Here is a 27688-nt window from a genome sequence, read left to right as displayed (position 1 = left end):
TGTGTAGAAAGGCGTATCTAATCCTCTGGCGGTGGTACTATGTGAAGACATGCATATCTAATCCTCCAGCGTGTTGAACTGTGTGCAGATGTGCGTATCTAATCCTCCCCCGTGTGGTACTTAGAGCAGACACACGTATCTAATCCTTCAGCGTGTGTAACTGTGTGCAGACGCGCACATCTAACCCTCGGTCGTGTGGTACTGTGTGCAGATGCACGTATCTAATCCTCCCCTGTGTGGTATTGTGTGAAGAGGCGCATATCTAATTCTACGGCATGTGGAACTGTGTGTAGACGTGGGTATCTAATCCTACGGCATGTGGTACTGTGTGCAGACGCGCATATCTAATACTACGGAATTTGGTTCTGTGTGCAGATGCGCTTATCTAATCCTCTGGCATGTGGTACTGTGTGCAGATGCGCATATTTAATCCTCCCCTGTGTGGTATTGTGTGAAGAGGCGCGTATCTAATCCTACGGTGTGTGGAACTGTGTGTAGGCGCACGTATCTAATCCTACGGCATGTGGTACTGTGAGCAGACATGCGTATCTAATCCTACGGCATGTGGTACTGTGTGTAGATGCGCGTATCTAATCCTACGGCATGTGGTACTGTGTGCAGACGCGTGTATCTAATCCTATGGTGTGTACAACTGTGTGAAGACACGTGTATCTAATCCTCCCCTGTGTGGTATTGTGTGAAGAGGCGCGTATCTAATCCTATGGCATGTGGTACTGTGTGCAGACGCACGTATCTAATCCTCCCCCATGTGATACTGTGTGCTGAGAGGCGTATCTAATTCTCTGGCTTGTGGTACTGTGTGCAGAGGCATGTATCTAATCCTCCAAAGTGTGATACTGTGTGCACACACACATATCTAATCCTCCCCTGTGTGGTATTGTGTGAAGAGGCGCATATCTAATCCTTCGGCGTGTGGAGCTATATGTAGACGCGCGTATCTAATCCTAATGCATGTGGTACTGTGTGGAGACGCGTGTATCTAATCCTATGGCGTGTACAACTGTGTGCAGACGTGCGTATCTAATCCTCTGGAGTGTGGAACTGTGTGTAGACGCGTGTATCTAATCCTACAGCATGTGGTACTGTGTGCAGATGCGTGTATCTAATCCTATGGCGTGTACAACTGTGTGAAGACACGTGTATCTAATCCTCCCCTGTGTGGTATTGTGTGAAGAGGTGCGTATCTAATGCTTCGGCGTGTGGAACTATGTGTAGACGCGCGTATCTAATCCTATTGCATGTGGTACTGTGTGCAGACGCATGTATCTAATCCTATGGCGTGTACAAATGTGTGCAGATGCGCGTATCTAATCCTCTGGAGTGTGGAACTGTGTGTAGACACCTGTATCTAATCCTTCGGCATGTGGAACCGAGTGCAGACGCACGTATCAAATCCTTCAGTGTGTGGAACTGTGTGCAGAAGTGCGTATTTAATCCTCTGGTGTGTGGGACTGTGTGCAGACCCGTGTATCTAATCCTATGGTGTGTACAACTGTGTGAAGACACGTGTATCTAATCCTCCCCTGTGTGGTATTGTGTGAAGAGGCGCGTATCTAATCCTACGGCGTGTGGAACTGTGTGTAGACGCGCGTATCCAATCCCCTGGCATGTGGTACTGCGTGCAGATGCGCGTATCTAATCCTATGGCATGTGGTACTGTGTGTAGATGCGCATATCTAATCCTCCCCCGTGTGATACTGTGTGCTGAGACGCGTATCTAATTCTCTGGCTTGTGGTACTGTGTGCAGAGGCATGTATCTAATCCTCCAAAGTGTGGTACTGTGTGCACACACACGTATCTAATCCTCCCCTGTGTTGTATTGTCTGAAGAGGCATGGATCTAATCCTTCGGCGTTTGTAACTATGTGTAGACGCACGTATCTAATCCTACTGCATGTGGTACTGTGTGCAGACGCGAGTATCTAATCCTATGGCGTGTACAACTGTGTGCAGACGCGCGTATCTAATCCTCTGGAGTGTGGAACTGTGTGTAGACGCGTGTATCTAATCCTACGGCATGTGGTACTCTGTGCAGATGCGTGTATCTAATCCTATGGCGTGTACAAATGTGTGCAGACGTGCATATCTAATCCTCTGGAGTGTGGAACTGTGTGTAGATGCGCGTATCTAATCCTTCGGCATGTGGAACTGTGTGCAGACGCGTGTATCAAATCCTTCAGTGTGTGGAACTGTGTGCAGATGCGTGTATCTAATCCTCTGGCGTGTGATACTGTGTGCTGATCTGTGTATCTAATCCTCTGATGCATGTATCTCAGTTTGGATATCAGTGTTGTATTGTGCATGTGGAGTGACCGTGTGTATTGCAGTTGGAATATGAGTGAAAGTCCTGCAGGTTTGTATTGGCTAAGGGGGGGGGCATTGTGTTTGAAATGCTGTATCTCAGCAACGGTACGTCCGAGCGAGTTGGAGTCTCGTCTTAAACCTTCCCGGATACCTGAAGTATCTCTGTACCAAATTTGGTGAAGATCGGTCCAGTTGTTTGGTTCGCATTAGAGAACAGACAGACAGACAGACAGACGGACAGACAGACAGACAGACAGACAAGAATTCATTTTTATAATATAGAGAGACTAGTCTACATCTGCCGTAAAATGTTGTGTATCTAATACTGCAATCTCTCAACTTCACAGCATAGTGTAGTAAATAACAACAATTCCGAATTCAATAGATTATCCATTTTACGTCAATTTAATTCTAACACTCTGCTCACTGACACATTGCACTATACATCTGAGAAGAAGACCAGTATTAGTCAATAGCTTCTAATAAAGGTTTTGATAGGGAAATCAATATAAATCCGAATATATGTATATATATATATATATATATATATATATATATATATATATATATACTAGAGGGAGGACCCGGCTTCGCACGGGTATATTGCAATTTATGTTTGTGTACTGGCCCCATAAGAATTGTCCAATTTTGCACTGGTGTATTTTGTATGTGGTTTGTGTGTATGTCCATAAGCGTCATGTGATTATGTGTATCTCATTTTGGATGTCAGTGAAAAACCTGTGATCAGTTGTTATGGATACCTGGAGTAAAGCTGTATCTAATCCTTCCCCGTGTACTACTGTGTTTAGATGCAAGTGTCTAATCCTTGTTGGTGTGGTACTTTGTGCAGATGTACATATCTAATCCTCCCCATGTGATATTGTGTGAAGAGGCGCGTATCTAATCCTCCAGTAAGTGAAACTGTGTGCAGACGTGCATATTTAATGACTCTGGCGTGTGGTACTGTGTGCAGATGCGCATATCTAATCCTCCCCCGTGTGGAACTGTGTGCTGAGACGCGTATCTAATTCTCTGGCATGTGGTACTGTATGCAGAGGCCTGTATCTAATCCTCCCCTGTGTGGTATTGTGTGAAGAGGCGTGTATCTAATCCTACGGCGTGTGGAACTGTGTGTAGACGCGCGTGTCCAATCCCCCGGCATGTGGTACTGTGTGTAGACGCGCGTATCTAATCCTCCCCCGTGTGGTACTGTGTGCAGACGCGCGTATCTAATCCTCCACCGTGTGATACTGTGTGCTGAGACGCGTATCTAATTCTCTGGCTTGTGGTACTGTGTGCAGAGGCATGTATCTAATCCTCCAAAGTGTGATACTGTGTGCACACACGTATCTAATCCTCCCCTGTGTGGTACTGTGTGAAGAGGCACGTATCTAATCCTACTGCATGTGGTACTGTGTGCAGACGCGTGTATCTAATTCTATGGCGTGTACAACTGTGTGCAGACGCGCGTATCTAATCCTCTGGAGTGTGGAACTGTGTGTAGACGTGTGTATCTAATCCTACGGCATGTGGTACTCTGTGCAGACGTGTGTATCTAATCCTATGGCGTGTACAACTGTGTGCAGATGCGCGTATCTAATCCTCTGGAGTGTGGAACTATGTGTAGACGCACGTATCTAATCCTACAGCATGTGGTACTGTGTGAAGACATGTGTATCTAATCCTCCCCTGTGTGGTATTGTGTGAAGAGGTGCGTATCTAATCCTACAGTGTGTGGAACTGTGTGTAGACACATGTATCCAATCCTCCAGCATGTGGTACTGTGTGCAGACGCACGTATATAATCCTATGGCATGTGGTACTGTGTGTAGACGCGCGTATCTAATCCTCCCCCATGTGGTACTGTGTGCTGAGACGCGTATCTAATTCTCTGGCTTGTGGTACTGTGTGCAGAGGCATGTATCTAATCCTCCAAAGTGTGGTACTGTGTGCACACACACGTATCTAATCTTCCCCTGTGTGGTATTGTGTGAAGAGGCACGTATCTAATCCTTCGGCGTGTGGAACTGTGTGTAGACGCACGTATCTAATCCTACTGCATGTGGTACTGTGTGAAGACACGTGTATCTAATCCTATGGCATGTACAACTGTGTGCAGACGCGCGTATCTAATCCTCTGGAGTGTGGAACTGTGTGTAGACGCGCGTATCTAATCCTTCGGTATGTGGAACCATGTGCAGACGCGCGTATCAAAACCTTCAGTGTGTGGAACTGTGTGCAGAAGCGCGTATTTAATTCTCTGGTTTGTGGGATTGTGTGCAGACCCGTGTATCTAATCCTCTGGCGTGTGATACTGTGTGCTGATCTGTGTATCTAATCCTCTGATGCGTGTATCTCAGTTTGGATATCAGTGTTGTATTGTGCATGTGGAGTGACCGTGTGTATTGCAGTTGGAATATGAGTGAAAGACTTGCAGGTTTGTATTGGCTAGGGGGGGGGGCACTGTGTTTGAAATGCTGTATCTCAGCAACGGTATGTCCGAGCGAGTTGGAGTCTCGTCTTAAACCTTCCCGGATATCTGAAGTATCTCTGTACCAAATTTGGTGAAGATCGGTCCAGTTGTTTGGTTCGCATTAGAGCACAGACAGACAGACAGACAGACAGACAGATAGACAGACAGACAGACAGAAATTCATTTTTATAATATAGGGAGATATACAGTCCTATGAAAAAGTTTGGGCACCCCTATTAATCTTAATCATTTTTAGTTCTAAATATTTTGGTGTTTATAACAGCCATTTCAGTTTGATATATCTAATAACTGATGGACACAGTAATATTTCAGGATTGAAATGAGGTTTATTGTACTAACAGAAAATGTGCAATATGCATTAAACCAAAATTTGACCGGTGCAAAAGTATGGGCACCTCAACAGAAAAGTGACATTAATATTTAGTAGATCCTCCTTTTGCAAAGATAACAGCCTCTAGTCGCTTCCTGTAGCTTTTAATCAGTTCCTGGATCCTGGATAAAGGTATTTTGGACAAACAATTCAAGTTCAGTTAAGTTAGATGGTCGCCGAGCATGGACAGCCCGCTTCAAATCATCCCACAGATGTTCAATGATATTCAGGTCTGGGGACTGGGATGGCCATTCCAGAACATTGTAATTGTTCCTCTGCATGAATGCCTGAGGATTTGGAGCGGTGTTTTGGATCATTGTCTTGCTGAAATATCCATCCCCGGCGTAACTTCAACTTCGTCACTGATTCTTGAACATTATTCTCAAGAATCTGCTGATACTGAGTGGAATCCATGCGACTCTCAACTTTAACAAGATTCCTGATGCCGGCATTGGCCACACAGCCCCAAATCATGATGGAACCTCCACCAAATTTTACAGTGGGTAGCATGTGTTTTTCTTGGAATGCTGTTTCTTTTTGGACGCCATGCATAACGCCTTTTTTTATAACCAAACAACTCAATTTTTGTTTCCAAAATGAAGCTGCCTTGTCCAAATGTGCTTTTTCATACCTCAGGCAACTCTATTTGTGGCGTACGTGCAGAAACGGCTTCTTTCTCATCACTCTCCCATACAGCTTCTATTTGTGCAAAGTGTGCTGTATTGCTGACTGATGCACAGTGACACCATCTGCAGCAGGATGATGCTGCAGCTCTTTGGAGGTGGTCTGTGGATTGTCCTTGACTGTTCTCACCATTCTTCTTCTCTGCCTTTCTGATATTTTTCTTGGCCTGCCACTTCTGGGCTTATCAAGAACTGTCCCTGTGGTCTTCCATTTCCTTACTATGTTCCTCACAGTGGAAACTGACAGATTAAATCTCTGAGACAACTTTTTGTATCCTTCCCCTGAACAACTATGTTGAAAAATCTTTGTTTTCAGATCATTTGAGAGTTGTTTTGAGTAGCCCATGATGCCACTCTTCAGAGGAGATTCAAATAGGAGATCAACTTGCAATTGGCCACCTTAAATACCTTTTCTCATGATTGGATACATCTGGCTATGAAGTTCAAAGCTCACTGAGGTTACAAAACCAATTTTGTGCTTCAGTAAGTCAGTAAAAAGTAGTTAGGGGAATTCAAATCAATAAAATGATAAGGGTGCCCATACTTTTGCACCAGTCAAATTTTGGTTTAATGCATATTGCACATTTTCTGTTAGTACAATAAACCTCATTTCAATCCTGAAATATTACTGTGTCCATCAGTTATTAGATATATCAAACTGAAATGGCTGTTGCAAACACCAAAATATTTAGAACAAAAAATGATTAAGATTAATAGGGGTGCCCAAACTTTTTCATAGGACTGTATATATATATATATATATATATATATATATATATTTCAGCTGTATGTTGGGATATATACAGCTGAAATATAGTTTTCGTTGATTCTGTTAGTTAGATCAGTTTGAACCCTGACCCTGATACCAGTGACTGGTACGGTTCAGAAAAACGGTAATAAAATTTTATGATACGACGTTATTAAAATAGCTTAAGATGAAACTAATGGGAAAGCCCATGTCAAAATGGACTTTGGTATGCCACGCAGTAAAGATGGCCACGAACTGACGTAACCTCTGGTCATCTATCGTGAGTAAGAGGAATAGTTAGAATATTCATAGAATATTCATATTAGGGGTGGGGTATTCATGTACAGAAATTGCTGAATCCTAACGGTTAATGACACACCCATATACGCCTACTGAGTTAATGATTACTCTATAATACACCCATATATGCCCACTGAGAATTGGTATAAGAAGACATGATGTATGCAACAAAGGTATGCTTCTACGCAGGTTCAATTTGTCTCTGTGTTGAACTCATCATTGACTCAAGTCTCTATCTTTAAATTTGACTATCATCCAATATACTTAAGTGGTCCCATTGAGACCACCCCTGACAGTTTGTATACATCTTGATTGATGCGGGTCTATAAGAAATTGAGAGCATAACTATATATAACATTCTAGAGAACTGTTACCAATCAGGGGTGAATTAAGAACTTAAAGTGACCCTAGGAAAAATCTAAAAGTGAGCAGTCCTGTGTGACATATGGAGAGAAGGAGTGCAGCAGCTCTGTGTAAGTAAAAAAGTGGGTTCAGGCTGCAGCAGTCCTGTGTAACGTATGGAGAGAAGGAGTGCAGCAGCTCTATGTTAGTAAAGAAAGTGGGTGCAGGCTGCAGCAGTCCTGTGCAACATATGGAGAGAAGGAGTGCAGCAGCTCTGTGTAAGTAAAGAAAGTGGGTGCAGGCTGCAGCAGTCCTGTGTAACATACGGATAGAAGGAGTGCAGCAGCTCTGTGTAAGTAAAGAAAGTGGGTGCAGGCTGCAGCAGTCCTGTGCAACATATGGAGAGAAGGAGTGCAGCAGCTCTGTGTAAGTAAAGAAAGTGGGTACAAGCTGCAGCAGTCCTGTGTGACATATGGAGAGAAGGAGTTCAGCAGCTCTGTGTAAGTAAAGAAAGTGGGTGCAGGCTGCAGCAGTCCTGTGTGACATATGGAGAGAAGGAGTGCGGCAGCTCTGTGTAAGTAAAGAAAGTGGGTGCAGGCTGCAGCAGTCCTGTGTGACATATGGAGAGAAGGAGTGCGGCAGCTCTGTGTAAGTAAAGTGGGTGCAGGCTGCAGCAGTCCTGTGTAACATATGGATAGAAGGAGTGCAGCAGCTCTGTGTAAGTAAAGAAAGTGGGTGCAGGCTGCAGCAGTCCTGTGTAACGTATGGATAGAAGGAGTTCAGCAGCTCTGTGTAAGTAATGAAAGTGGGTGCAGGCTGCAGCAGTCCTGTGTAACATACGGATAGAAGGAGTGCAGCAGCTCTGTGTAAGTAAAGAAAGTGGGTGCAGGCTGCAGCAGTTCTGTGTAACGTATGGATAGAAGGAGTTCAGCAGCTCTGTGTAAGTAATGAAAGTGGGTGCAGGCTGCAGCAATTCTGTGTAAAACATAAAGCGTGAAGATGCTGTAGAACTGTGTAAGTCAAACACAAGACTGCTGCACCTTGTTGCTACATATTTTGCATAGAACTGCTAACTATGCAACCATTAACATGATTTTTCTTGCCATTTTGCTAGCAAAACTGCTATTTTTACCTGCACAATTCAATTTAAATACTATTTTATTATCATTATATTATCTTTGTTAGATCAGAAAGAAGATGCTTTCTTTTTCTGTGTAGTGGCGGAATCAAAAAACTGACTGCAGTTTGGTTGTCCTTCATGTGAAGGGGAACTAATCTGTAGTAATCTGGTCTGGTCACTGCACAAAGAACCAGGCTGTCTACTTCCTACATAGGATACCCTGGACGATCAGTCCAACTGTGATTATTATGCAGTACATATGAATGTATGGATTTCCACTCACTAGGATTGCATTTGGGTCCATGATAGTCATCTACATTTGTCACTTTGCAAATGTAACAATTTGTATGTTTTAACTGCCAGATTTGTTCCATACATCTGACTAGTCTATGAAGATTCTGCAGAAAAAACCATTTACAATTTTTTCAACAAAATTCTCTTATGTAACTTAAACAAATATGGCCTAGGCTGAAAAACTGTGACTGTGTCCTAACTCAATGAACTAAATGGGCCTTATGTACTTCTTGTATATTGTTTATGCACAAGTGCTCTGTTTGTATGATGCAAATGTGAAGTATTAGGGCTCGTTCACATGGTGGAAAATTTTTCTGCTGTGTGTTTTTTTGGCGTGGCTAGCCACAACGGGATGCTGATGCAGTGCATCGGTATTCTGTTGCGGCATCCCATTCCCGATTAGGCCCCAATGAATGGCCTAAACAGGAACGTGTCTCGAGACGAGGACACCACGACTGAGGCAAGACAGGAATCCGAGGCAAGACAGGTCATGTCGCTTCTTTTTTCCATTACTAGCTAGCGGGAAAAAAAGCAATTGGCTCCCATTGAAGTCTTGTAGTTATACCAGCTGTCAAAATCTCCTATAAAAGGAGGGTTTCCTCATGTCTTTGGGTCTTCTGAGACCTCTCAGTATGGAGCGTTCATATCAGTCTAGGGATAGAGCTTGCACTTTACTCAAAAGCTAGCATTGCAAGACTTAGTTTGCAGGTAGAAGTGGCAACCATCTGAGCTGACTGCAACACCTCTTTGAACAAGGAGTTTGCTGTGTGTTTCCTTAGGGCTTCTCTCACATCATTTGAAGGTTGCCGTACCAACCAAGAAAGAAAAACTTCTGCTCAACTTCTGCTGTGCCCAAGCATGTGTTTAATTAATAGCTCAAGTAAACCACATGTGATAACATGTGAGTGAGGCCTGGTTCACATCTGCGTTGGAAATCCATTTGGTGGAGTTCACATGGGGTCCCCCGGATGGACTATCAAATGCATTGGCAAGCGGTGTGCAGTGAAAGCACATGGACCCCATAGACTATAATGGGGTCCATGTGCTTTCCACGCAGTCTCTGCGTGGAACATGTAGACAGAAAAGTACTTCACGATCTCCTTTTCTGTCCGCATGACTCCTGTGGAGACCGTGCGGAAAGCAAACGGACCCCATTATAGTCTATAGGGTCCGTTTCGTTTCACTGCACACCGCTTGCCAATGTGTTCGGTAGTCGGGGGGAGTCCGCATGGGGATTACCGACGCTGATGTGAACCAGGCCTGAGTGTGCAATTTCTTTCAACCAACCTTAGCAAACACTGGAGCAAGCACAGACTCTTCTGCCCTGTGTTTGGGGGTACACAGGGGGTCACAGTCATACGCCTGTACAGGCCATGACAATGATTGTCAGGTTCCTGACTTTTTACTCATATATTAATAAAGGATTGATCAACGGCAAAAGAAAAGCAGAACAGCTGCCAATGGTAACCTTCAACAACTTCTGTCTAGCAATCTACAGCCAAGACCAAAGCCCATGCAAACTATGATATGCCCAAAAGCCCATTTCCCCTGATTTATATATCGATAAAACAGTGAAAATTTACATGAAAATTGTGCTCCAAAGTTGAAAACAAGAATATTTGAAAACTGTAGAATCTCCTCTCCAAGGTAATTAGATTTATAATATTTTACTTCTGACAGACCCCATTTAAGTAGCACTTTAAGCCTCATAATGTTTTTATTTTTCCATTGACATAGCCTTATGAAAACTTGCTAGTGTACATAGGGGTTTTTTTTTACAGTTTTCAGAATATATTACATATTGTAGGTGATTATATATGCAATTATACTAATTATGTGCAGATATTACATTTTTTTTTAATTCCCATAAAAAAAAAAAAAAAAATTGAACAGGGAAATAACTTTAAAAAAATATTTCTTATGTTTTTTTTCTATACATTTTATTGATCATGCTTTGTCTAACTTGCATTTACTTCTGCTATACGCTGCAATGCTTCTGTGATATATTGCCTGTCAGTGTTATTACTGACAGTCAGCTGATTGGACCCTTTCACTTACTTAAATCTGTGTTACATCCTAGCTGCCATAGAGTTTATGAGAATACCTAAATCTGATCATAATGGTTTTACAGGTGAAGCCCACTTTAGCTTTATACTCACTTAGTGACTAGGTTGCTATTTGTTACTAAGAGGCTGAATGTCTGTGACTGGAGTTTAGTTTGACCCTGGCTGTTACCGCAGAGCATCAAGTGTATGTTACAGATGAACCTGCACCATTCTTGCACCATAAATGTTTGATGCTGTGGAGAACCTACTACCTATCAGCTGCATAAATTATTAAATTATTATCATGGTCTCCCAGGTTACAAAATCATATAATTTTTACTATGAAAATGCACTTTTTACTGTACTTTAGTGTAATGAGATGTCACTATACAAATGTTTCCAAACGTATACTGTACCTTTACTAGCCCCATAGGGATATGATGGTTCATATTTACTAGTAAATGCAAATAATGACTGGCACTGCTGTAACCTCAGATTACTCCCTAAATCTTTGATCTCCTTTCTGATTTCTTGTGATGTCCTAAATTTGGTGATCTGGAGAGAAAAGATTTGTGCTATACAGCCTTCCACTATATGGCAAATAAAGCAGTATATAGCGAAGGGGGGATTGTGGGAGGGAAGCAAAAGGTGGCAAAAAAGAGGGCACAATTACTATGTAGGGGGCACCGACAAGGAGAAGGAGAACTGCCGACAAGCTTGAGGATATGACTCTGCTCAATGGATACATAATAATAATAATAATAATAATAATAATAATAATAATAATAATAATAATAATAGTAATAATAATAATAATAATAATAATAATAATAATAATAATAATAATAATATATATTCCTTCCTGCTTTCCCTGCACCACCTATAGAGCTCAAATACATCTGGAATTTACAGATTTTGGCACACATTACAACATTCAAAATTTTCAAAATCAATCCCAATGGCAATCTATATCCCCCAACAATTGTGACAGGAATTTTCACAACCGTGTTCACCTTTTTAAAAAAAAAAAATAGCATAATAGTCATTTTCATTAGCGCTGACAATGGAAATAAAGCTGACCATACACATTAGACTTCAGATAGCCATCATACTGCCATCCTATCAAGATCCTAAGAGATCACTCATACAAATAATCCTTCCATCAAAATTAACAAATAAACCGTCCAATAGGGGACAAAATCTGCTGCATACCGCATCTATGGCAAGCCTGTGACACAAATCTAAGCTCCAGCCTCAAATTTCTGCTGCAGATTTAACGCCATGTGAACATACCATTGACATTATTTGCAATCACTACAGACCACATATATCTGTATAAATCTGCACATTGCAATGAAATATATTTTCTAATCAATAGATCTACAAGCAGCTCCAGTATGTAAAGGCGCTGCAGAAGTGCTTAGTACTATACAGCTGGAGCACATTCATCGGAGCTGCTCTACTGTATTTATTGTAGCCTGCAGCTTGTAGACATCTGTCAGGTGTCTGCTGTTTGCTACTAAATCAGACACGGCTTCACAACTGCTGGGTTTATTTATAAGTACAAATGCTTTACAGAAAAAAATAAATTACAAAGAAAGACAAAACATCGTGGTATTCAGAGGAAACAGAATAATTTTATGGTCGCATCTCCTTCACTCCGTATCGCCACAGAAAGTGGAGTTACCATCGGAATAACCAGACCCCATCTTGCAGCAGCTTACCACCTAAAGGATCATGCATGTTAACTCCAACATGCTCGATCCTGCTTTCATCCTGTAACAAACCCTGCAGATAGTTGTGGCACTGGGTAGCCGTGTAATCATGCTCAATATAGACTGGAAAATAGACTCTCATTCTTTGCAGAAAATGGATTTGACTTTAAGACACTTAAGCAATACAATGGTAACAGGACAACATTGGTAAACCTTTCTCATGAGCAAATGTCCCTTTTTGTATATTTAATTTTGTTTGACAGGAGTTGCAGCAGCCACTGAACAAGCAAAGCCCTACACAACCACAATGAATAAATGAGGCTGGTGGCAGATGGGCAGGACAAGAAGTTTACAGAAGAAGATGGTTGTGTCTTTCAGGCTAAGGCCCCATGGGCCGAAAACGCCGCGCTAAAGCGCTGCTAGAAGAACCGCGGCAGGAATGCATCGCAGTTCTTCCCGCAGCGCTTTGAACAGAAAGTTCACAGAGTTTTACTCAGCAGACTTTCTGTTACCATTATATCTACAGGAATAAGATATATTAATAAGATATAATTAACATGCTGTGATTTCCAAAATCACACCGGTTTTGGAAATCGCAGTGTGTTGCGCTGCGGATTTTAACGCAAAGTGGGCATGGGATTCACATGAATCCCATCCACTTTGCTGTTACTGTTTACCACCGCAATTTTTTCTGCAGCGTTTCCGACTCGTGAGGCCCTGGCCTCAATTGTAAGACATCAGCCGTGTTTCAGAGGATTGCCCTGTACACATGACTGCATACGTCACACCACTGGGACCTGAACTGCAAAATGGTGCACAGGCACTCCTGTAAATACAGAAGCATGAACCCAAACTCAATCACAAAGATTCTGCCTTGCCAAAACATTTAGAGAGAAAGCAGCAACATATTACACCTTGGAAATGTAAGAAATAAACAGTAAACAATTGTGGTCTTTCAGAAATTCTCTAATGACTATGAGCACATTAAGGTGGTGTTTACACTGACACAGTTATTTCTATCGTTGCTTCATTAACAGAAATAACACCAGTTTCAGATCCATCATATGACAGCAATGGTGTCTGATGATCCTTATTGTACATAGCTGTGTACATAGCTTTCTTATATACCTGTCTGTCTGAAGGACAAAATCCAGTGAAAGATAACAAATGGCCAAATGGAGTCCCGACTAACCATGAGTCTGCCTGATGCAAGCAAGAAAACAATGTGAAATAGGAAACTGCTCCTAACAGTCTAAAAGGAATTGATATTACAATATATAGCTTGCACAACTTCTGTTCATTTGACTTTTTTTTGTTAGAAAACATGCACATTATATAATCTTCACCCATATTTGGTATTCAACATATTCAGATACTGGTTATTATTAAAAGTTTATATATCCCTTTCTATATTATGATATAGCGATTGTTTTGGCGTACATAGCACTTTCACCTAATTGACTACATGTAGAATCATTTTCCTATTGTTTTGCTGCTTCAATTGGCTCGCTGAATGTGTTTATTAATCTTGCCGACAGTCAAGCACAACCACCTTATTAAATTTGTTAGTCACACTCAGCTGCTTATACATATATTCTTACACGTTAGATTCTATCATATCCTATGAATTGCAATTTGTCATACCTGAAGCTTCATAAATTGCATTTTCCTCTGCAATGTAAAGTAGAATATATAAAACAATAGTAAACAGAACAGATAAAATACTAAAGCCAACTTTAAGGGAAAATAGTAATAGTGCATGTTCAACCCTTTCTTACAAGGGGTCAAGCAATACTGACTACTGCTATTGAATAGAGGAGAAATAAATAAGAAAAGATTATATTCTGATAAAACAGTCCTGAGCAGAAAAGTAAAATAATAACTAAGGTGTAGCAGGTTATAGAATGCCACATAGTTGGAGAGTAAGGTAAAAAGCAAATGTTTTTGCTTTATTTTTACTTTCTTGTTTATAGCATATTTTCTTAGACCCCGAAGTAAAAAAATAAATGAATAGAAAATAAATTTTATATATATATATATATATATATATATATATATATATATTTAGGATTTGGTAGAATTTATTTTTATTCTGCTATGTGCTATATACCAAATTTCCACAAGAAAAAATGCATAAGAAAATTGGGCAAATGCAGTTTTTCTCTAATTCCACCCCATTTAGATTTTCTTCCTTGATTCCACTTTGAGGCCGGGCCCTTACATGGCGTAGACGCCAGGGAAAAATTGCAGCCTTTTACAGTCCCTACATAGCAGTTTTGGAGATCGCAGCATGTCAATTATCCCATGGAAATGCTGGTGGTTTTCCTATCGGTATAATGGGAGCAGAAAGGCTAAAAGCGCTGCAGGAAAAACTGCATTGCATTGCTACTGCATTTTTTCCCACAGCGATTTTTTGCTGTGGTCCACTACTTGGGGTCTTAGCCTCAAATACAATTTGCCCATCACAAGATATGTCCTAATATGGTTCTGTAAAAAAAAAAAAAAAAAAAAAGTTATGGCTTTTAGAAAGCAAAAAATTGTAGTCAAAAGCATACCAACTAGGTATAGATTTGAAGTATAATTTATTGCAGTTTTTAGCATAAAACCGAGTAAAGCTGGGGTCCCACGTGGCATAAACTGCAGCATTTAACAGTCCCTGCAAAGTGAATTCTAACGAATCCCATCCACAGATTGCTGAAAAATACGCAGAGCGGAAATGATGTGATTTCCAAAACTATTGTAGATCTGGAAATCACAGCATGTGAATTATACCTACGGAAAGTCCAGTGGTTTCCCTATATGTATAATGGAAAGTGCTTTTTTGCAGTGTGGGCCTTTAGTCTAGTTTATCAGATAGTGGAAGTCCACACTCCGTTAAGCCATAATGGTATCCAACCTACTTTTCAGAAAACTGAATGTTAGGGCAGAAACACAACAGGGAGATTTATTAATACCAGTCAATAATGCTTTTACCTCTTAATAATTTGTGTTTAACATGTGAGGAACTAAGAACGATAAATGAAATTTACGCCAGTTATAAACTGACATAGATTTGGCCTTACACAACAGTGTTGACTGTTATAGCTGTAATGCCATGCTGAAACTTGAAACTATTATGTTGTGCAGAGAATGTGAATATTAGTAGCCAATGATGTGATGCCAAGGTGTATTCCTTAAAGTATCATGCATGTATTATTATCTAATGATATCTCATCATTTCTAGATTAGTAATATTCTTAATAATGGATTTTGACTTCTTTGCACAATCCTGCACTAAAATCCACTTCCTATCCCTTCTTTATTCGTTCTTCTGTTTCTCTATTGCCAGGAAAAATCTTCTGGTTGATTCTCACTGTGAGTACAGATGATCAAACCTCTGTATAATCCAAGGAAGCTGAGGCTGGTGGGAATTACTTCAAACAGTTAAATCTGAGCATTGTAAAACCTAGACAGCTCCCATATCCCAGCTATGTATTCAACTGGAATTATTAGCAGAGGAAGAACCCCAATCTTATCTTTCTTATACCACCAGAACCTGAGGTTTGGAAGTGACTTCCCCCTCCATTCTCAGCTTCTCTGTATTATACAGGAGTCTGCTCATCCATACTTGTAAGGATTTCTTCTGACAATAGAGAAAATGTGAATATTATACAGCAGAAAGGACAGAAAATAGATTTTAGCTATGCTTTAACTACAGATTTGTGAAAGCTTTGGCAAAATTAGCAATATTCTCTACAATACCTATCTAGTTATAACAATTCGAGAACCAGCCATGGCAAAAATGTTATGTTCCACATAAGAAAAACGCTGTGAAAAATAACAGAGAAGGTATGCATGAAACATTGTATGAATTGACTTCTAAGATCTTAAAATGGACAACAGCAATGGTATTGGAGGGAATTTACATGAAGACAATTTATTTCCTTTTTTTTTTTTTTTTTTTAATAAAGTGGTGGTCTTTCAGGGGTATTACCACTCCATTCATTTGTAAGGGACTGTGAAAGGATAGAAGGCATAACTTGTCTTCATGGAAATCCCAGACAGACAAAGCAAGTTTTCACTACATCTACAATACATAACAATACATTTTTTTTCTACTAATCTTGCCAAATGTATTAAAATGCTTTCACTTGCAATAAAGTCTTATTTTTAGTTTTATCAAAAAATACCATTTTCACTCTATTACTATTCTGTAGACATCATTAACTTCTGATTGACATACACTGTGCATATACAGAGATTGAACATCTTTAAATTTGGCGGCTGTTCAGATATTGAGTGGATGCCAAAGCTGTCAGGTTCATGCTGAGAAAGCATTTTACCGATCGGATGTTGTGATCTAATGTGACCATGGCATCTGAAAGACTAACTTGAAACTCCATTTCATGACCAACTTCTCCCTGTGAGGAGACTCCAGGAGCTGTACAGTTTGTATAGCAGCTGGGCGCCTTCTAAAGACTCCCAGACTCGCCAATAAAAATTCCTATTCAGCTCTGCCATAGCAAAGTTATAATAGTACTGCTATCTATTGTATAAGTGATGACTGCATGATCAAACATCCATGGGGCCAAAAATAACGTTTTTAAACTTTTATATTACAAAATTAAAAAAATGGTATGTCCACAATGCAGAGAACTTCCCAAGAAGCGGTCAAATTTAGTGAAAAAATTTGAAAAGTGCACAAAATGGCTAAATATATTTAACCTCTTTACATAAGGTGAGGGTATGGACTTGATCTCATGAGATCCCTTAGATATGTAAGAGGTTAAACATATTTATCTACTCTGTATGTGCCTCTATTTTTTGTACTTTTAAGACATTTTTTAAAATATATATAAAAAGAAATCAAAATTCAAATAATTTTCCCCACTTTACAATTAGAATGAATAAAAAAACCCCCATAGAATGGTATTATTAATAAGTTACTATTATTGAAGATTTATGTTTAGCTCCTTTTTTTCAATCACCTAAAAATACAAATGGGGGGGGGGGGGGACGATTACTTGTGTAGATACTATTTTCACATGTGGGGGGAGGGACCTATTACTTGTTGTGAAACTATTAGGGGTATTCATCTGATACAGAGAGCACTATGGAGGATGGGAATAACTTGGATCACACCTCCTTGACTACTATCTCATCCAAGGGTCTCCAGAAAATCATTAAGAAGGCTCTGAAGCCAGTCATGAAGAAGCTGGCTGACATAAAGCAAGATATCCATAGCACTGGCTCCAGAGTTGAGCTTTTGGAAGACACTCAAACGACAATTTTGGCTCATAGTGAAGCCACATGCATGGCATTCTCAGCGTGTCAATCACACATGAACTCTCTACACTCATATCTAGAGGACCTGGATAATAGAGGTAAGTGGATCAATCTTCATATAAGAGAAGTCCCTGAAGACTTCCCTGTCTTAAGTGACAAGGCACCCCCAACATCCAATTTGAAATGGCCCATAGGGCACTCTGTCACAAACCTAAAGAAGGTGAGCCTTCTAGAGATGTTATTAGCAAGCTGTTATCCTTCCCCTACAGAAAGTTAGTCTTTCACCAGGCATCCTATATCAGGGTCACAAGCAAATTAAGGCTCTTACTGACCGACTGAGAAAACTGAAGACACTGTATATATGGCTCTTCCTTTTTGGCATCTCTTAAAACTTTGGTGGCCGTCAATTCAGCATCTGCCATCCAGATGACTTGCTGGGCGTATGTTTTTCTTTGGATCTTGACCCTACTACTGTCCCTTCCTGGCTCTCCTTCACAAATGTGGCTTCACCTCCGGGCCTACCTAGAGTTGAAGCCTGTAAGAAACCTAAAACCAAGTCCCAAAGGAAGAAAGCACATGTAGAACTGGACTGAGATATCTTCTAAACTGTTTTGTGCATTAGGTATCACTTTTTTTTTCTTTCTCTCTTTTCACTGGCATCAGATGCCACCATTTTGTTCTCTCTCACAGGGTAACCTCATTGTTCTGCCCTCCCGTAATCGGAATTGGATGCTTTCTTTACTAACTTGCCTGTTTTCATTGATAATCTACATACAGCCTAGGTTACCATCTGCTCTCCCTACCACACCTACCATTTCCACACTGTACTTCAGGGTAAGTTGATCATCCTTACCTAATATTTATATGCATTTTAGATCTCTCTGTTATATTGATTCTACTCTCATATTGCTGTTGATTACTGTTTATGTTCTCTGTTAAGATTACCTCATGGAATATTAAGGGTTTTAATTCACCTACCAAGCACTCTCATTCCATGCTCTCAAAAAGATCGACTCCTCAATAATACTCCTACAGGAAACACACTTCTTGAAATGTAAAGTGTCCAATGTGCCTAAATCCCCTGCACAACTTTGTTTCAATTATATAATGGAGTGGCTAAGAAAAACTGTCAGTACTGACTTAAATCTGATGTCTCCTTTTCTCTTCTTTCCCAATTGAGTGATGACCAAGGTTGGTTTCTCTTTCTAAAAGGTTACAAAGTCAATACCTTAATCACCATTGGTAATTTGTATGCCCCTAACAAAAGCCAAGTCCCATAGTTACTCACTGCCCTGGACAAATTCTCACATACAGTATGCCTCTCTTAGCAGACTCTCGAAGCGCCTCTCCTCTCTGCACTTTACAGATGCTTGGAGGGCTTTCCATCCTACTATTAAGTATTTCACCTTTTAATGAATCGTATTAACGATTGGACTATATATTAGTGTCCCAATGTCATTTGCCCCATCTTCTTCTCCCTCCATAAGCAACATTACCATTTTGGACTACACTCCTCTGTTCTTACAACTAGAAATGACATCACTATCCCCTGGGGCTACAAGTGGAAACTTAATGAAACTCTTCTCTACTCTGAAGAAGCACGCAAATCTATTCAAGAGGCCCTAACTGACTATTTTGCAGAGAATGACACACCGTATGTTTTACCTAGTGACTAACATGACTAAAGAGGTTGATAATTTACTCTCCCATATTGTCATGCTGAAAAACCAACATAAACAGTCATTGGCCCAACAGACTTAATGGGGCTCTATCATTGGGAAAAGTCATTTTTAACTAATCATATCTTTGCATAGCCTTTAGAAAGGCTATTCCACACCTACCTTTAGTATGTAGATTGCCTCAGTGATTTCTGAATAAGTTAGTTTTTTATTCATATGCTAATGAGCTTCCAGCCAGCACAGGAAGTTCCCAGCAGCACTCGTCTCTGCTATTATCTACTATGTGTGTGTGCAAACAAGAAGCTGAGTCATCATCAGCAGCAGCAGCCTGTGCTGTATACTCTCATAGGAACTAATAGCAAAGGGGGCGCATGATGCATCGTGCACCAGTCTAAGTAGCATGTGAATAAAAAAGGCTGTATTCAGAAACCACTGAGGCAATTTACATACTAAAGGTAAGTGTGGAATAACCTTTCTAAAGCCTATGCAAGGATGTGATTAGTTAAAAATGACTTTTCCCAATGATAGAACCCCTTTAAAAGTGGACAAAGCTTACCTGGATCTTCTCATATACTCTACATGTATGGTAATAAAGGATATAAACTCTTGGCCTATTTGGGAAAAAAAGACAAACCTTTATCCCTTTAATACTTCCTGGTTCACCACCCTTAAAAACACTCTAGACATAGCCACCAAGGTTTGAGCCTTCTACCAGTCTCTCTGCAGCCTGCAACCCTCTGAACCCCCCCACTTTCTCTGGAACCAGATGGAACAAATTCAAACTTTTCTTCAGTCCCTCAAACTACCCAGCCTCCAACCTCAACAACAAGATGCATTGACAGCCCCCTTTACTTTGTCTGAATTGCAGACAGAACTCTCGGATACTGCTCCTGGGAAATCACAGACATTCTCCATGCAGCTTACTATAAGCAGTTTAGCATTCTCCTACTCCCCCATTTGCTGCAAGTCTGTAATCCATAGACAGCATTCACAGCTTCTTGTCCCAGGCTCAAGAGGCCCTTAACTTGATTATCCCTAAAGAAGGCAAGGATCTAACCTAATGTTGCAACTATTGTCCTATTTCCTTGCTCAATGTCGATATTAAATTATTTGCCAAACTATTAGCCAACAGATTGACAATATCACTGCCATGCTTAATTAAACCAACAGGTTTTGTGCTTGGCAGGGAAGGTAAACACAATACCCTTCATATACTCCATCTGATCCAATCCGCATGGTCCCTTAGTTCTCCTATTGACAGATGCTGAGAATTCATTCCACTGACTGGTGGACCTTCATGACTCTGATACTACAATGCTTTGGTATCCGCCCATAGTTTATCACAAAGATAATGTCACTTTACTCTAATCCAAGTGCCAGGATTTGGGTCAATGGTTGTCTTTCCTCTACATTCAATATTAGGAACGGCACCAGACAAGGATGCCTACTATCTCCATTGTTTTTTGTACTCACTATTGAAACACTGATCAAAAATATGTGTCAGACCCTCTCTTGTAGGGTGTAGAGAGCAGGGGTATTAAACACCAAACAGATACATTTGAGGATGATCTTTAATTTATCCTCACTAACCCCTCTGTAGTACTACCCCGGATTGCAATGATCTTATCCGAATTTGGTCTACTATCCAATTTCAAAATCAATGCCACCAAATCCAAAGCACTATGTGTTCACTGTCCGCCAACTCTCAGATTGCTATTAGTTAAGATATCTCCATTTACTCTTTGCTTCATCTCCATTAAATATCTTCTACATTAACACTCATGACCCATTGCTGGTATGATTGTAATTTTTTATCACACATCAAGACGCTATTCACATCTTGACAGATTCAGTGCATCTTGTGGATTTGCAGATCTAACTTACTAAAGATGATGATACTGTTCAAGTTGCTATAACTTTTTCCAGACTCTTCCTATACTGCTTCCTTCCACTTTCTTTACTTCCATACTTTTGTCAATATCTCTGGCAGAATTCCTGCCCTAGAGTTGACCAGGAACAGGAGTTGACAGGACTAGAAAACAGAGGTATAGTTTTTGCAGATGTAGACACACCCTACCATGCCACTCAACTCTCTAGGGCGTTGGACTACTTCAACTCACATACTCCCAGGCTTCAAGTGCCAGTGGAAGAGTCCACAGTGGGCCACTCCCTTACAGCAACCCTGTGGCTTCCACAGAAGGTTGCCGAACAAGCATTAACAACTAACATCTTGACTTCAGCAGTGTGCGATTCATGGCAATGGATGATGCACCTCCTTTTTCTTCCACCTGGCTCATCTGTCAGTAAGAGACTTAATTATTTCAAAGCACAAGATCTGAATGCTCCCTAATATATCAAAATCAATTCCTCATTTGCGATATGATTCCATTCTTTATAAATTGAGCCTTCCTGTCTCACCCTGATTTTATGCGATCTTTAGGCCCTGCCTCAATTCACTTTCTGACCTATCAATTCATTAGAGCTGTACCTGTAAGCGCTGAGATCTGGAACAACTTTTGGACTTTTGAACTTTTGGTTGAAGACATTGTTCCTCCAAAAACAACCCTCCAAAGAAACCTCAGTCTTTGTTGTACTCCAACTTTATAAGAGAATTGGAACACCCACCTCCATGTTACATCAAGGAGTGGAAGACTAAGTTGACGATTGCCCTCTCACATAACAGTATTACTTCTGTTTATAAATTTCCAATGGGTTCCTCAAAGTGTGTATGGCTCTGTGAAGCTTACTTCAAACTTGTTTTGAGAGGGTTCAATTTGGTAAAGTGCTGCGGAATATGTTGGCACTATGTAATTAAAATTATTATTATTATTGTATTACAAGACCCTAGTGCAGCTGCACAAGTACACGTGGGGAATCCCATCCACGTGTTGGCATTATCATAAGGCCATCAGTATATACTTGCACTTACGGTGGGACTGGATAAGCATAAAACAAACCATAGACCGAGTCTGTGGCTTCTTACTGCCTTGTCTCCTAAAGGTATCATTCTGAATCTTTGGCCTAAAAACTTCCTACAAGATCCTACAAACAACTGTGGTTTCAATTACTATCGGCTGCCAAAGCCTTGATCCCCTTTATTGGGCCACTGAATCCCCCCCCCCCCCTCCATTGCACACTATCTCAGGAAGTTCTTGCTTAGAAGAACTCTCCCATCTGGAATTGCGCACATATCCTAAATAACAACTTTTTTGATACTCACTGACATTCTCTTTCTATTAGCTCTGTTATCTCATACCAATCATTTACAGCTGTCCTTGTTGTTTATTGTGTATAAAAAACAATAAACATTTATTTGCAAAAAAAAAGTATGAATAGTATCTAAATAAAGAATTGTAGCACACAACAATAGTACCATAGTTTGGCACAAATGAAGCCTGAATTCTATTCATTGTTTTACAGCTCACATTATCAAACATGCTTGCAGCTAATAAATAAGGAACTAAGGTTTTGAATAAAAATGCAAAAGGTGATTTCTAGGAAATAATATACTCATGATGTTAGGGCTCATGCACATAGCTACATTAGAATTTAATTAACTTTTGAGGCATACCGCTGGTTTTTATGGTAGATTTATATGCAAATGAAATGGTGGTATGAGTCATTGGACACGTCATTCCAAATGTACATGTACTGTCCCCTAGAAGCAAGGACCACATGACTGCACAGACATATCAATGATTTTATATAGTCTGTGTGGTAAATTTACACATTCCGCAAATGTACAGATGGAAATTGTAAAGGAAGATTTGGATACTGAAGTTACAGTGCTTATGTATTGTTGCTCCAAGCAAATTTTTGAGCAAAGATGATAATTTCCATCATTGTTGTGAAAATAAACATATTAAGGATTACATTTATTTGTTTTGTAAATATAATATTTAAAATCAAAGCCACTGATACATTAAACACAAAATCTTCCCTAGGTTTACATGAAAGTGTACAGCTGTCTCTTCTGTAAAGCAACAAAGTATTCTGTTATATACCATTAGTGATAAGAAAAAACATAAGACAGAGTGGTATTCCACTGTCAAGAACAAAGGTTACAAAACTAACCACACATCATATTCTAAATCAACACAACACATGGAACAATAAAGATCAAAACAGAAGTTAGAAAGGAAAAAATAAAATGCCAAAACAATTCTTAAAATATATATATGTAGTTTTGAGGAAAAATCCCGAGAGAACATTTTAATACAGTTACCAAACAGAAAACAAAACGGAAGAGAAACATAATTTAGAAATGTATCTCTGAAGTATATAACATCTAAAATCACTACAATATAAAAGACTCTATCTCTTAGCTGATGTATCTAGTATACTGTATATTGCACATGAGGTTTTTGAGTTACGGATACATTTGCATTGTAAAGGTAAAATCTGAAATGCACAACAGGTTTCTTCTGAAGAGTTTATCATACTATTGCAGTCTATATACGAGCTACCGTAAACACAAAGTAATGAAACAATACTTCTACAGAAAGTAGGTGAAATCATCAACACTACTATATATACTCAATACTATTCTACTAAGTAATAGACTTCAATAAAATAATAGGCTTCAGTTTTACTAGATTTTACATAGAATGTTTTTTGCTTTTTTCTTACATATTATTAAAAGTTTTTTTTTTTTTAATTAGACTTTTAAAAGATAAATAAACCATGTAATGCCAATGACATCAAGAATCCATAAGATTTCAAACTTGTAATTCAAGCCTTCATTTAAAAAAAAGATACAAAAAAGGTGCCAAATGGAGATGTGTCTCCTGTGGGAAGTGTGTGGCATGTCCACATTTGGAGAGGGCCACTGACTCTTCTGGTGCAAGGGGCAATAAGACATGTAAAATCACATACCACATCACATGTAACACAAGATGTGTGGTATACTAGACCATGTGTACCTACAATCTATATTGGCCTTACCACTAGGGAAAGCTTGCCACTATGAACATTTCAGGGACTTTGACCCTAGTGGTTTGATGGTTCATGAAATTGATCACATTCCTATGGATATTCATGTGGGCAAACCAAACGATGACTGACATATTGTGAAGTGAAGTGGATTTGGATGCTATGAACTCAGATTCACTCTGGTCTTAATAAAGCTCTAAATTATAATGTGTTTCTCTGACCATTTAACTCCTTAGTGGGTTTTTAATATTTTTGTGTTTTGCAGGATATATGTGTTTTTTGTCTGTTTACTTACATATATGTTTTTTTGTATTTTTTAGAGCCTATATCTGAAAATGCTTGTTGACTAATGGCTAGTATATTCCATCACCTTGTTTCAATCAAATTGAAACCTTTTATATCGAAAAATAATAAAATATATATTTTTTTATTTTTTCACTTTTTACTTTTCACTAATTTAATTTATTTTGCATTTGCTCACCATTTTAATTTTCGATTTGATTTTCCACTTCCACTAGTATTCATTACTTCTCACAATTATTTTTTTATGTTATTGTATCACAAAGTAATATCTAATATCTGTCTGTGTGGACTTTGTTTTTTCACATCACATATATGTAAAGTATTGGTAAAAACTTTGGGCACATTTTTAATGCCATGGATTTTCCTGTCTTTTTTTTATTTTGTACATGTTTATTTATTATGAAGACATGAAAGCTATGAAAAAAAGACACATAAATTTAAATACATTATGTTACATCTTTGCCCTGTCTACACCAGAAACTCAAATCTATGAAAGCAAAATTAAAAAAAAAAAAAAATTAGAAATAAATCCTTCAAAGGTTAATCATCTTGTGCCAAGAGTGAAGGTAGGTCACAACTGTACTGCTTCACATACAGTACATTATTTCAAATACACTATATATTTCATATATTCATTTAATAAATTATGGTATTTAATTATAGTATTTATTTTTATAAATTAATGATATTTATCTTTTGTTTCTGAAACTTTTACTATATTTATTGGACATGGAATAGTATAAGGTAACATGGATTGCCCTAGCAAACGAACAATGTTAATACGATACAATAGAATAATAACACATGCAAATACATTCATCCAACACAAATAGATTTTAAGTAATAGTTTTACCTTGCCAACATACTGAGGCTCTGGTCCTATGTGTTCTTCTAAAACAAAGAACTGATTCCATACCCATCCACGTTTTGGCCTGTGATGCACTTCTGTTTCTCCTTCTATGTGCTTGGTTTGATTCCTGGTCACTTTTATAGAGTTGTGTTGGGTTGCTCCATAACATCTTTGCACAAAACAGAGACATACTAGAACCGGACAAATACCAGATGAGCTTGTAAATCTCATGGTAGACAGTGTTCCCTTCTTAGTAGACTTGTAATTTTTTAATCCAAGTGTTTTGGACGTGATTGGTTTGAAGCTAAACTGTGTCTGGTAATACAGTCCAACATGGTCTTCTGTGAGAATCCATTGTTTTATAGATTTTTAGATAATTAAATAATGGTATTTACATCCTGAAAAAAAGAAATCTGGCTGATAGAAGTCTCTGAGGAATTCCTTAAGACGTTGTCCAAAACAGCAGCATCTTATAGCTAATGGAGGAAAGAAAAAAAAAAGAAATAGTCCATTAAGACAGTAATTCAACTGTTTCACACACTACTTTAGTAACTATTGATTATAGAGAAATGTATAATATGAAACTTTCATTTTAATCAATAAAGACACCATATCTTTATGAACATAACAAATGACCTTGTTCTATCTGCCATTTCATTTATGGACAATATGGAAATCTATTAAAAGAAGTAATAAATAATAAAAGTTCCAAAAATTGTAATATTTTTTTTTACTGGTTTGCACCTGGTATGCCACTGGCATGGTGGTAATTGGAGTACTTTGTAGAAGACATGTGGCATCCCACAGCCCAGCAGATATGCTATACAGAAATGTCTGCCAGACATGAATATGAGTTGTAGTTCAAGTCTACACAAGTGTTAGGATTAGGTCCTGCAGGCTTCCCATCCAGCGCATAGCACCACCTGAGGGCCAATCCAAACCTTGCCCTCGGCGTTGTGCAGTAAGGTGTCTGGAGTCTAAGTCTGCTCAGACATTTTGGAGCCGCTCAGAGACTAAGTGCCATTCTCTCCCTACTGAGCATGCTCAGAAATTTTGGGTCCGCTCAGAGGCTAAGTCCCATTTTGGCCATACTGAGCATGATTGGTTACGTCATGCCACCACCCCCGTTGGGTGGGGACTATCCTTTAAATAGTGTGAGCCGACGCCCGCCCGGGGCTCACACTTTCACTAGAATACTTTGAGACAGGAGGTTAGGGCCAGGTTTCAGTCAATTACAGATGCTGAGTAGGGACCAAGTTAGAATTCCTTGGCTCTGCTGTTAGGAATCAGTAGCCTATTCCTTGTCTAACTGCTGTGTAGCTCCTCGCAGGTTAAGGAGTTTGTTGTGTGACTGACCAGGAGTGAAGTTAAGCCCTGGCAGTCTTGTTTGTGCAGCAGAGTGAAGCTTATGCTAGGGCCTGGTTCCCCTGCTGTAATTAGCAGGAGCTTCTTACAAGGCTTCATTTGACTTCATTCAACTGCTATACATAATAGAGTCTGTTGCAGCCTGTTCACATTGGTGCTGCGCAACATCACTGCCAGTGCAGTTTAACTGGTGGTTCATATTCAGACATATGGCTGCCCATCTGGGCTTGTGGACCTCGCTGCAGTGCTCTGCAGCTTAGCGGTTCTGGTTGTGTTCATTATTATTTTATATATACACACAGAACCGTAACAACAAGCTCCTAATCTGCATAAATTTCATTTGCTGGCACACGGACGGTTATGCGCCCAATTTATTAACATATACCTCTTAATAAATTAAGAAGATCTCCACTCCTGAGCACAGTAGATACAGACTAGCGTATTTAACAATATACTGTACAAAAATAACTTCTATCATGATTTAACAATTATTGTCCTTTTTTTTTTTTTTTTTACAAAGCCTTATTATTTAAAAATACAGTCATTTACACAATTACACAAACCTTAAACTATCATGTTAATTGTTTGCTTCAATTAAAATATATAACTTTTTTTGTAACAATGCAATACTTTTTATAATGTCAGAATGGCTAATCTTTGAGCAACCCCGTACAAATAAGTTTTTTAAATAATATAGAAGAAATGTAGGGAGAGGCTAAACATAAAATATAAGGTCATCAATATATTAGACTAGGTCATCAGTATGAGACATACACTAATAAGCTGTTAGCAGCAGAGTATATGAAGCCAGAAGCAGGTGACTCCATACACTATATAGTGCCCAACCACTCTACTACA

General features: G+C 39.4%; 1 protein-coding gene across 1 annotated transcript in view; it reads right to left on the bottom strand.

Moving 5' to 3' along the window:
* Positions 1-27688, bottom strand: part of CDH18 (cadherin 18) — a 551467-nt gene that overhangs the window by 402589 nt on the left and 121190 nt on the right. The window contains exon 2 of the mRNA XM_075270978.1: positions 25469-25941. Within this exon, the coding sequence (XP_075127079.1) occupies positions 25469-25696 (228 nt within the window). The 5' untranslated portion in view covers positions 25697-25941. The remainder of the gene's footprint in view (positions 1-25468; positions 25942-27688) is intronic.

The sequence above is a fragment of the Leptodactylus fuscus genome, chromosome 4, assembly GCF_031893055.1.
Source record: "Leptodactylus fuscus isolate aLepFus1 chromosome 4, aLepFus1.hap2, whole genome shotgun sequence".
In the NCBI taxonomy this organism is placed as follows: domain Eukaryota; kingdom Metazoa; phylum Chordata; class Amphibia; order Anura; family Leptodactylidae; genus Leptodactylus; species Leptodactylus fuscus.
The sequence above is the reverse complement of the archived record's forward strand: the minus strand, read 5'-3'. Positions and strand labels throughout refer to the sequence as shown.